The sequence below is a fragment of the Fukomys damarensis genome, unplaced genomic scaffold, assembly GCF_012274545.1.
Source record: "Fukomys damarensis isolate Sample0158 unplaced genomic scaffold, DMR_v1.0_HiC HiC_scaffold_24, whole genome shotgun sequence".
Classification (NCBI taxonomy): Eukaryota; Metazoa; Chordata; class Mammalia; order Rodentia; family Bathyergidae; genus Fukomys; species Fukomys damarensis.
In genome coordinates, this window is record NW_022900936.1 from 1,686,114 (window position 1) to 1,697,782 (window position 11,669).

Below are 11,669 nucleotides of genomic sequence, written 5' to 3' on the forward strand. Positions count from 1 at the left end.
TATATTAGAACATTGTCTTTCTAGTCAGAAGGTTTTAGTTGTGGCAACAGAATTTGGGTGTGAGTTACTCTGACCTCAGCACGTAGGCTTCGGCCAGACTCACTTCCATAAACAGCTGATTGTGGGGTTCACTCTTCACAGCCTGCTTTGGGCATCATCAATATCACAGTCCCCTGCAGAGGACCTTTCAGGCTCTGCCTTTCCTCTCTTCCTTGGTTTGCATTCCACGAGGTGGGATGGGGCCTGTAGACCTCAGTTCTGAGGAAGGGACTTTGTCCCAGGTCCTGTCATATAGCTCCATTCTCCTTTGGCTCTAAGACCTTTTCTGGTCATTTCATGGTACAGGGACTGGTACAGTGCTGATGCTACCAGCCAGCTCTGACCGGCTCTCCTGGACTCAGCAGGGCCTGTGGTCCACTGAGACTGCAGTCTTGTCATTTTCCTGCCCCAGGGGTTTGTTCACCAGGTGTCCATTTGTTCTGTGCCTCCTCAGATCCTGAGCAGAAGTCATGTTTGAGGGTCTACTGAGTCCCCCTGATTCTTCACAACATAAGGTGATCTTTTCCCTCAACTGTCTTGGTTACCCACCAGGAGGCTCTTGACACCGGGGTGCTCCTGTGACTAGGCCTCGAGATTTGCTGCTTCTTCCAACTCACTGCTAACCATGTGGGGCAGCCACTTAGGAAAGAAGGGGGCAGGGCAGATGCTTCTGTGTCAGGACTTTGTCAAGTGCTTGGAATTGGAATTTGAGAATATGTCCACCTTGTCTGGCTTTTACAGGGCTCATAGTCAAAATCTGGAGTGGACGCAGGGGATTAGCGAGGCAAAGAAAATAGACACCGGCCCATATTTCCTGACACAAACACTTTATTGGTTTATAGAAATTGACCTTTATTACATCAGATTCAAGTTAGCTTCCTGAGGAAGTGTCCTGGGGGCCCGCTGCTCACCCATTGGAGAAAGTGGAAAAGTCAGCTCTCCTCAGAAAAGGGGGAGGATGGTATTCAAACAGCAGCTGTGTAGCCACCAGTCTGGAGAGGGACGATTCTCATGGACCTTGCAGCATGCAGGGCTCTAAAGAGCTAACTGTCCTGCTTGGAGCAGAGGCAGCCTGTAGGGCCAAACACTGAGCTGGTCAGCAGCAGGACTTCTGGCCCAGAGAGAGGCCACAGCAGGCCGGACGTGGGCAGGCGGGGCGACAAAGCAGGGACACAGAGGAGGAGGGCTTGCAGCAGCTGGGCTGGCAGGAGGAGGAGCAGCAGGGGGAGACGGGTACACAGCAGGTGGGTCTGCACACAGGGCGGCAGAGCAGGGACACGGAGGAGGAGGAGGAGGGTGTGCAGCAGACAGGCTTGCAGCAGACAGGCACACAGCAGGATGGCTGGCAGGGGGAACAGGAGCAGCAAGCTGGCTGGCAGTCAGACTGCTGGCAGCAGGAGGGAGCTCCAGAGCAGATAGATGTGCAGCAGACAGGTGTGCAGCAAATGGGCTTGCAGCAGACAGGCACGCAGCAAGATGGCTGGCAGCTAGACTGCTGGCAGCAGGAGGAGGAGGCCTGGGAGGAGACGGGCTTGCAGCAGACAGGCACAGAGCAGGATGGCTGGCAGGAGGAGGAGCTGCAGGCTGGCTGACAGCTAGACTGCTGGCAGCAGGAGGAGGATCCAGAGCAGATGGGAGTGCAGCAGACAGGTGTGCAGCAGATGGGCACACAGCAGGACGGCTGGCAGGAGGAGGAGCAGCAAGCTGGCTGGCAGCTAGATTGCTGGCAGCACACAGGTGTGCAAAAGCTCGTGCAGCCTGACTGGCAGCATGAGTTGGACTCACAGTTCACTGGGGTGCAGATGAGGGTCAGGCAAGGGGCTGGGGCACAGCAGCTGGTGGCACAACAGCTGGGGACGCAGCAGGGGGGCTCGCAGCAGCTCTCTGGACAGTCTTCCACCTGCCAGGAATCAGAGCAAGACTCACAGGAGCCAGGCAGGCAGACCCGGCTGTCATAGCTCAGGTCACTAGAACAGATGGACCTTGTAGAGGCAACCATGTTGGGGTTTGCTGGAGGAGGGTGAGTGAGTGTATGTGAGTTGTGGGGCTCTCAGGCTTTTATACTCCTCTCTGCCTTGTGTTGTTCCAAAGAGAAGCTTCTCAAGCCACCCTTCCTGTTGACTTGCAGAGCTAACCGCTGAGGTCCCTCATTAGTGCTGGGTATTAAAATTGTAATTGTGGTGCAGGACTCTGTTTTCCCCTCTGCTCTTATTTTGGCTCTGGAGAAGTCATGGTAAATGTGTGAGACAGGCTTCTGCTGAGTTGAAGTGTTAGAGGCTAACCCTTCTCATTCTACCAATCATGTGCTTTTTATTATGTTTTTATTGCTTTAGGCATTTAAAAATATAAATATGAAGAAAAAATTCCATATCTTATGAAATGCAAAGGTGCCAAGGACTGGATAACAAGGCCTAAAGGTCCCCCTGATCCATGTCACCTTAGATCCTTCTGGGGATCTAATCTCTGGTGAAGCAGTGCTTTCTCTTTTCAGCTCTTCTATTCCCCCATGAGGTAGTCAGGGCTTCCCTTTGTGATATTTCCCATTTTCATTTTGCCACAGTGAAAGGTCAAGGAGATTTTTTGTACATGGTGGTGTTTTACATTTCAAGGTTCCTCCTATGTGTGAAAATTATTGAAGCTGCTCTATTTGTATGATAGTTTGGCTGGGTATAAAAGTCCAGTGTGGGATAGTTATTTCCTCAAAACAATGAAGACAGCTCTACTTTCTGGGGGTGGGGAGTGTGTGTTATCTTCTGCTGGTGGTGAGGGTTCAGTGTTTGTTATTTGTCATTTATTTGTGCCTGTTTTTCAACTTTTTAGAAGTGTTTGGTTTTCTTTCTTCATCCTTGTTCAAGAATATCATCTATTTGTTTTTAAAACTGTGTTATTTTACTCAGTGGTTGGAACTCACTGAACATCTCAAAATAAAGACTCATCTCAGGAAGTGCTTTGTAGTGTTTTAAAAATAATTTCCTCTTCCCTGGCCCTTCTTGCTGTGAATCTAGACATCAGAGCTTCTGGGCTAGTTTTCATAGTTCTTAATTCTTCCCTCATTTCCCTCATATTTATTCCTTGCTCTCTTCTCTAGGAGACTGTCTTCATCTTTTTTTTTTTTTTTTTTTTTTTTTTTTTTTTTATTTTTTTTCTTTTTTTTTTTTTTTTTTTTTTTTTTTTGTGGTACTGGGGATTGAACTCGGGTCTTTGTGCTTGTGAGGCAGGCCACTGAACCGCTGAGCTAAATCCCCGGCCCTCTTCATCTTATTTTTAAGACTACATTCCAATCTTTGGCCATTTCTACCCTATTATTTGGCCCAACATTGACATATGAGTTTGTAATCTTTTAATTTTCAAAAATTATTTCTGATTGTTTCTTTTTCATGGCAGCTTGATTTTGCCTTGTGATGTGGATGGAATATGTTCTCCACTAACACCAATGATGTTACTTGAGTTTTTTAAAGTTTTTCCCCATTTTTAAGCCACTTGTTTCCCAGGGCTTTAGAAAAGGTCTGCTTACCATTCATCTGAATGAAGGACCACATTATTTTGTTTTTTTGTCTTGGGGCCCTACTCCACCTCTCCAATCTATAACACACAAAGGATCCTGCTGGGTCCATGGCTTGTTTTTATACAACTTCAATTTATTTTTCTTATACCCCTTTAAACATTCTCTCTGTTGTTATTAATGGTAACCCAGGAGTTTAAGCCACCTTCTGGAACTGAGGAATTCAGTATCACTTTCAAGAAAAGTTAATGATCCTGTCACTATAGAATGTCAGCTACTGTCTCATTTCTCAGCCTTGCCAGCCTCGTGTGGCCTATTTTCAGTCTGCCCATTCATGGAGGGCTGCTCATTCTTCCAGAGCCAAAAACACTGAGGAAATTCAGATAATCCATGAAATCAGAGAACCCACAGATGCTGGCTGGTTCCTCCCATGGCCATGATCATCTCTGTTTCACGTTGGCCTCTATCTGATTTCCTGAGGAATCAGGCTTCTGAGAATTCCTTGTGCTGGGTGTCTGTGCTCTTGGAGCCAGGACAAGGGACTTGGAAGCCTTCTTTGTTTCTGGGATAAGCCCTTGGGTGCAGTGCTGTCTCGGGATCCACTCAGTTGAATGGCCACCCAGCTCCACTGCCTCCTACTTCTCATCTGCCATGCTGTTCCTCTGAAGCTCTCCTTGGCCTCTGGCCTGCTGGTCACTGTCCAAAGTGTCCTCCTGTCCCCTTCTCTTGACTCACAGCCCTTTGAGGGCTCAGATCATTGACCACATCTGGATCCCCTCTCTGGGAACAGGCTTCTGCCTTGGGACTTGGTTGGGGGCCAGCAGGCAGGTCCTGCAGAGATGAAGTGGTCATCACTGGCTGGGCATCTGAGTGAGGTGGGACATAGCAAGCAGCTGGTACTGGCTGGGCAGGTGTGAGGGCCAGGCCACAGGCAAACGCTGGATGCTGGCGGGCAGACACCATGTCACCTATACAGGACGTGCACAGGTGGACTTCCTCTCTATTTCATTCCCATTTCCCTGGCCAGGGGCTGAGTCCCAGCTAGGCTTGTTTCTGGGGCCAGGGTAGGCATCTTCCATGGTGGTCACCAGCCACCAAGCAGGTACCAACTGGCTGGATGCAGGCATGGTCTTCTTCTCACAAGTTCTGCTGCCAGCTGACCAAGAGTTGTGCCCTAGGCTGTTGAGTAGAGCAAGTTGAAATGTGTGTGTGTGTGTGTGTGTGTGTGTGTGTGTGTGTGTGTGTGTGTGTGAGTCCACAGTGGAACACAGAATTCTGCTGGCTTCTCTGCTATTGTCCTGCATTGTTAATCATGCCAATTCTAATGTGCACACTGTGCTCTACTTGGGAACGATGCATCGTTCTTTTCTTTCAAGGTTCACTGAGGTGTAATTGGAAAGTTAAAATATATGGGTAAGATGCATGGTGTGCTGATCTTCATGTACACAGCACAGGATAATAGTGAACACCGCCTAGCTAACCCTCATACCCATCCCTTACTTAGCGACGTCTTGCACATGGCGATACCACTAAGTTCTCCACTCCTCGCAGCACATGACAAGGATCTGGTGCCACGTTGTTCCCTACAGTTGCTGCACAGAGCAGTGGATCTCCAAAACATACAAACTCTGCACAGCTGGACCCTTGACCCTGCCTTGACCTCCCCCATCCTTCCCACCCAATCCCCTGGTGGTCTCCACTCCTCTCTCTGCAACTGTGAGTTTGCCACCTTTAGATTCCACAGAAAGTGAGGGCACTCAGTGTTGTCCCTGGCTTCTCCCACTTCCTCTAATGTGCTCCAGATCCCTCCGCGCTCCCAAATGTAGGGATTTCCTTCTTGTCGGAGGCGAACAGTGCATATCCATACCGCATCTTCTTTATCCACTGTGGGTCTCAGGTGGAGTCCATGTCTTGGTGGTCCAACGCGGTGCTGCAGTGACAACATCTCTTTGGGCTTCTGACTTCCCTTCCTTTGGACGTACATCTGCCCACACAGGAGTGCTATGGCTTTAGTTTCTGAGGGACCTACATACTGTTTCCCACAATTTCATGTAGAATCTGTTACTGTATATGTTTAAGTGAGTACAGTCTATACTGCCCACCACCACCCTGACCTCTGGAGTGTTTAAAGGAGCTCAGGAATGGTCTGTATACTGAACACTCATGGTGTGTGCATTTAAAACCATCTGAATCTCTGTATTTTGAAGATTCAGATCTTTAAATACCCTTTCAATATTTTCTTATATGTCATTGTATTAAAATTTACACCTTGTTAGTGTGTGTGTATACATATATATATGTATAAATAAATATATATATATGTATAAATATATATATAAAAAAATTTTTTTTTTTTATGTGCTGGGGATTAAACCCAGGGCTTCACACCTGCTAGGCAAGCGCCCTGCCACAGAGCTAGATCCCCGGTTCAGTAATCTACATTTTTGTAATATGGTACAGTTTGTTTACATTTTAAACTTTTAAAATAAACATACATATACTACTTGTTGAAAACCAGAATCTATGAATTACGAGCATATTCATTTTTTGACTTCTAATGTGTGTATTATTTTATTAGATCTGCCAGAGCTTCTAAAATTCTATGGATCTTTTGTTTTATATTTCACTTACTAATATTTAAGTCTGTTAAAATTCCTCCCTCGACTGTTAGATTAAATTTTAAATTATTTCCTAGCAGAACTTTTCGTGGTCCTCCTCTTGCCTTTGGTATGTCCTGTTCATGGTGCCCGTTTTAACTTGCTGTGCGGAAGCAACCCTTTCGGTCACGGCTGGCGGGGGTATCGCCCTCTTCGCCCAGAGTGCCCTGCTTCCGCCCCCAGGAACCTGGCTGCTGCCTCCCCAGCTCCACCCCCGTCTCTGTCTCCTCTCCTCCTTTTCTTTCATGGCGTCCTTTCTCCTTTGGGAGAGCACAGCAGCCCATCCCATCCGTATCTTCGGGTTTCACTTTCCATAGTTCAGTTACCTGCTGTCGACTACAGTTTGAAATATTAAACGGAAGATTCCAGAAATAAGCAGTTCAGATTCCACATTTTATTAGAGCATACCGTTGTCACCCTTCTACTTTGTGTGAGTCATTGCTGTTAGTTTTTTCCTGTGCACAGTAGTAAAGTGGACTCTGGCTGCTCCGGGTGGGTGGGCCACAGGGCTGTGGGCTCGGCACAGTCCGCTAGTCCTGACCCCACGGAGGGCTGCATGTCTCAGACCATGTCCCTGCAGGTCGGGGAACTCAGAACAGCCCTGCCTTTCCATGGGCATGAGTTTTCATCTCTTCAGAGTTCTGCTTCTTTTTCATGCTTCCTTAAAGTGATTTCCTGACACTGAAGGCCTTGGCTGTGGTCCTGGGAATCAAACCCACAACTTTTTCACTGAGTGCCTTCCCCAGCTGACTTTCCTATTTATTGTGAGGCAGGGTCTCACTAAGTCACTAAGTTCCCCAGGCTGGACTCAAACTTGCAAACCTCCTGCCTCAGCCTCCCAAAGTGCTACATCAGACTGTGCCTCCAAACCCCACTGACAATCCTGTTTCCAAGTAGGGTGCACATGGAGAATCCCAGCACCAGGAAGCAAAGGCCTCCTGCTAATGGGCAGGGCTCCGTCCTGGGAACAGGTGTGGGTAGGGAAGGCTACGTGTGGTGTACAGAACTCGGGAAGCCAGTTTCGCTCCAGACCTGGCTAGGACTAAGTGGTACCTTCCCTGGGAAGGGCTGCAGGTCCACAGACCAAAGGGAGCTGAACTGGAGGGCCACCAAAACCTGTGCCACATGGCCTCATGTGACCCCAGCCTCTGTGTCCAGACAGTGGCCAGAGGGACAGGGCCAACTTGATTAAGACTCAGAATGCCCAGCACTTTATCAGAACAGCCCATTAAGGACCAGAACTACAGGGCACACGGAGGGGATGCAGGGATGAGGGGTTCATCCTCAGGCAAGCAGCACTGGAGGAAGACATGGGGGATACAGCGCCAGGGAGGAGGGGTGAGTAAGGGGCAGGAGGGGCTGGGTGGGGTCACAGGATGGTGGAGCCATGAGGAAAAAAGGACCCAGAGGAGAAGCAGCTGGTCAGCAGCAGGACTTCTGACTCAGGGAGAGCCCACAGCAGGCTGGGCGGGGGCAGGCAGGGCTGCATAACAGGGACACGGAAGAGGAGGGCTTGCAGCAGCTGGGCCGGCAGGAGGAGGCAGACACACAGCAGGTGGGTCTGCACACGGGGCGGCAGAGCAGGAACACGCAGGAGGAGGAGGAGGAGGGCGTGCAGATGGGCTTGTAGCAGATGGGCACACAGCAGGACGGCTGGCAGGGGGAGCCGGAGCAGCAAGCTGGCTGGCAGTCAGACTGCTGGCAGCAGGAGGAAGCATCAGAGCAGACAAGCGTACAACAGACAGGTGTGCAGCAGACAGGCTTGCAACACATGGGTGTGCAGCACAGGGACTCACAGCAGGACGGCTGGCAGGAGGAGGAACTGCAGGCCGGCTGGCAGCTCGGGCTGGACGCACAGCTCACTGGGGTGCAGATGAGGCTCAGGCAGGGGGCCGGGGCGCAGGAGCTGGGCTGGCAGCACAGGCTCACAGCAGGACGGCTGGCAGGAGGAGGAACTGCAGGCCGGCTGGCAGCTCGGGCTGGACGCACAGCTCACTGGGGTGCAGATGAGGCTCAGGCAGGGGGCCGGGGCGCAGGAGCTGGGCTGGCAGCAGAGGGGGGCGCAGCAGGGGGGCTCGCAGCAGCTCTCTGGGCAGTCGTCCACCTGCCAGGGCTCAGAGCAGACGGACATGGTGGAGGCGGCCATGGCGGGGTTGGGCTGGGAGTGAGTGTGAGTGTGAGTGTGAGTGTGAGTGAGGTGTGTGTGAGGTGCTGGGCTCTGGGCTTTTATCCCCCTCCCTGGCCCTGCGTCCCAGCCTTCCCTTCCTTGTTGGTGACCGGCTCCTGCTGTCATCACGATGTTTGTTTTCCGTGTGTCCGGCTCGTTAATCTCCCCAGCGTCTGTCCAGGAGCAGGCATGGCAGGCCCGGGCCCATGGGGTGCGGGAGTGGTGAGGGCTGGGGTGGCGCGGGGCCAGCATCCTGGTGCGGTGTCCAGGTTCTGACCACCAGAAGCACCGGTGTTGGCTGGAACCGCCCAGCAGCCTCGCCTGCCCCGGGCCGCCTCCTGTTCTCTCTGCCCTCTTCTCGTCCTAGGCACCCAGCTTCTCCCTGCCAGCCCTTCCCCTGGGTGCTGCCGCAGCCCGGCTCCGCCGTGGGCACCTCAGTGTCTGTCTCAGATTACGCCCACCACGTGGCACGGAGGAGGTCCAGGAGCCTCTGCCCCATCGGTGGCCGTGATGATATCTCCAGAAGTCCCACCCTTCAGCCAGTCACAGTGTGGATCCGGATTCCCCATCTTTACCCACAAAGCACACACGTGCCTGTCAGTACAGAATAAGATGTGCATTGTGGCCTGAGGTGGGACTTCCTCTGTCCCCCTGAACCTGGCAGAGCTGAAACCTATGCCTTGTTCTACAGATGGTGCTAACACCCAGGACAGCCCTTCTCCCTCCGGGCCTTCTAGGGTGAGCCAGTGAGGACCCCGTGGACGGCTGCCACTCCCTGCCCCAAACGGCCTAGGTGTCAGAAGAGGGTGTGGGTTCCAATTCTGAACACACAGTGGCTACAGCAGTGAACCCCCAACCCTGTCCAGGCGTCTGCCCCTAACATGGGTCCCGGCTCACAGGCAGGAGCAGAAGCCACAGCCAGGCGACAGCCACAGAGACTCTGACGCCAGACGCAGTGAGGCCGAGCTCGGCTGCCCTGCCTTCCCCCGCACCTATCCCCACCACTGCAGGGGACACGGTGCCGCGGGAGGGAGGACAGACTCAGGGCAGGAAGGCTGTGTCCTTCCACAATGTCCCCGAGGCCCATGCATGTTTCATGGGGGAGGCAAGACCTGCGGGTTCCGACTGGAGCAGGAATTCAGCCCTGCCTGCTTGGGGTACAGAATATGGCCCGCTTTTAAGGGCCAGCGCTGCAGGTGAGGGCCGGTGACAGATAAGGCGGTGCCCTATCCCTGGCCTTCTTCTCGGTGGCTCTGAGCTGTTCTGACTGCAGGTCTCTGCCGATCCTGTTCTTGCTCGCCTTCCCCTAGACATGGAGCCATCCCAGGAGCTGGACGCTTGCTTCTCCTGCTGACCACACCACCTCCAAGGGCCTAAAATGGTGCCTGACATGCAATAGATCTGGACAAAAATAGCTGGAAAAAAGTGGCCTTTTTTTTTTTGAAAGAAATTACGGAAGGGTATGTTTGAGTTCTGAAGTGATTCTTTTGGGCCAGGCTTTTCTGTGTGGTGCAAATGCTCGCCAAGCTGTGCTCCCACGGGTGGGCAGCTGGCTTGAATCGGCCTGGCTGTCTGGCAGAGAGCAATGTGGACACAGGCTTAACAGAGGAATCCCTCACAGAGGCAGCAGGAAGCTCAGGGCAGACACCAGAGACCAAGGCTTGGCAGGGAAGGAGCAAGGACTGCCTTTCCGCTCCTGCACATTTCCCCCTGGAGGGCCTTTCAACTCCCAGGACACAGCCCTGAGGCTCAGAGCTGAGCAGAGCTGTTCCTTTTCTCAGAATGGAAGACAAGAAGTCAGAGCTTAGGCCCTGATGAGGCGGGGGATTCCGGTTAAGCACCCAGGCTTTGGGTTGCAAACCCAGAACGGAAGTGAAGGGCTGGGCACTGGCAAGAAAGCAAAGCAGACCAGCACCATCTCTGACTCAGCTCAGGCTGAACTCGGGTGACCTTCCCGTGGCACTCCTGTCCCCCGGAAACCACAGTTCATCCTCGCTGGAGTCAGGCAGCATCAACCAAGACTCAAATGATCTCTGTATTTTCCTCCACTGGTCTTGCATTCAGCCAGGTGTTCCTAGGCGTACTACAAGACAGGAGTGACTGACACAGGGCCAAGAGAAAAACAAGCAACAGAAGCAGGTGTGCAGGGGACCTAGATGTCTGGCTTTTCAGCGGTGGACTGACAGATTTCTTTTTCTCAAGAAAACTGGGGAAAGCTAGAGAATTTCAGAGACAACAGTGATTCCATAAAAAAAAAATAAACATAAATTCTAGAAATGAAGAACACAGTAAGTGAATTTCAAACAGAGCAGGTAGTTGAACAGCACATTAACCATACCAAAGAGATAGGGAAGGGTGGGAGGCAAGGAAGTACCAAGGCTCTACTTGGAGAAAGGATGGGGTAAAGTCGAGGAAACAGCACTAAACATAAGGGACATGGTGCAAAATGGTTTAAATCCTAAAAGGAAAGATGTGTGAATAGGGCAGTCAAGTTCTAGGAAATAAACTAGACCAGCACTTTAAATGGACAGGGCATTGACCCAAGGTGCAAAGGACATGACAGAACACCGTGCCTAAACACAACAAGTTTGAAATCCAAAGGCAGAGAAAAGTGGAACAGTCAGAGGGCGACCAAAAAGAGACACAGTGCCTTCCAAGAGACTGGCAGAGGACTTCCTGGTGGAAACGCTGGAGGCCAGAAGACACTGGATCGTATCTTCACTATCTGAAAGGAGAAGGGAGCACCGAGCTGGGTCTGCCCCCGGCGGTGTCCTCGGGCACGAGGACAGAGCACTGGGGAGAACGCGCCAGCAACCGGACCTGGGCCAAGCAGCGCAACGAAGTCCTGAAGGGAGCAGAAGTGGGCACGCGTGGGCCCCTCTCAGGGACGGGCACACCGGTGTCGCTTTGTGAGTACTGACGGAAGCGAAACACATGCGGTCAGGCCGGAAACCTCAGGAGGGGCTTCGTGGAGTTGCAAGGGTGGACGCCACGGGACGGCACAGCGACAAGATGTCACTGCCTGCGTCAGGACGGCGAGCGGCTCTATCCCCAGATGCACCTTGCTTCAGCCCCTCAGGACGTGTTCCTCAAGAGCGACCAGAAATGAAGTCGGTCATCTGAGTTCTACAACAGCAGCTGGAAACTTTAATAGGAGACTCTCGCTAAGCTTAAAAAGTGAAATAACAGAGTAGATCCGAGTTCAGTAAGGAAACCGAGGACTGGAGGAACGCCATAGCCAGCCAGGGCCGACACGCATGTACAAAGTGGTCTACAGCCATGGCAGGGCAGATCCTCTCCAGTA

At 52.0% G+C, this 11,669-nt stretch overlaps 3 protein-coding genes across 4 annotated transcripts in view; 1 reads left to right on the forward strand and 2 right to left on the reverse strand.

Annotated features, from left to right (window-relative positions):
• The window catches only part of Tspear (thrombospondin type laminin G domain and EAR repeats), a 161,899-nt gene that overhangs the window by 64,714 nt on the left and 85,516 nt on the right, over positions 1–11,669 (forward strand). The window lies entirely within an intron of this gene.
• On the reverse strand, positions 1,136–2,038 carry LOC109117347 (keratin-associated protein 10-4-like). Of its 2 annotated transcripts, XM_033768123.1 has the most exons (2): positions 1,625–2,038; positions 1,136–1,531 (listed from the first exon to the last, which is right to left on the reverse strand). In XM_033768123.1, the coding sequence occupies exons 1-2, from the start codon at positions 2,036–2,038 to the stop codon at positions 1,136–1,138; spliced, it is 810 nt and encodes a 269-aa protein (XP_033624014.1). The 2 variants fall into 2 exon arrangements, with proteins under 2 accessions (XP_033624014.1, XP_019064886.1); XM_019209341.1 differs by having other exon boundaries at positions 1,136–2,038.
• On the reverse strand, positions 7,621–9,038 carry LOC117287503 (keratin-associated protein 10-5-like). The gene is given in 2 exon segments (XM_033768122.1): positions 7,621–8,109; positions 8,111–9,038. Coding segments are annotated over 2 exon segments (996 nt in total). The 5' UTR covers positions 8,618–9,038.

Coding starts and splice junctions, on each gene's coding strand:
- LOC109117347 (XM_019209341.1), bottom strand. CDS start 2,038: ATGGTTGCCTCTACAAGGTCCATCTGTTCTAGTGACCTGAGCTATGAC.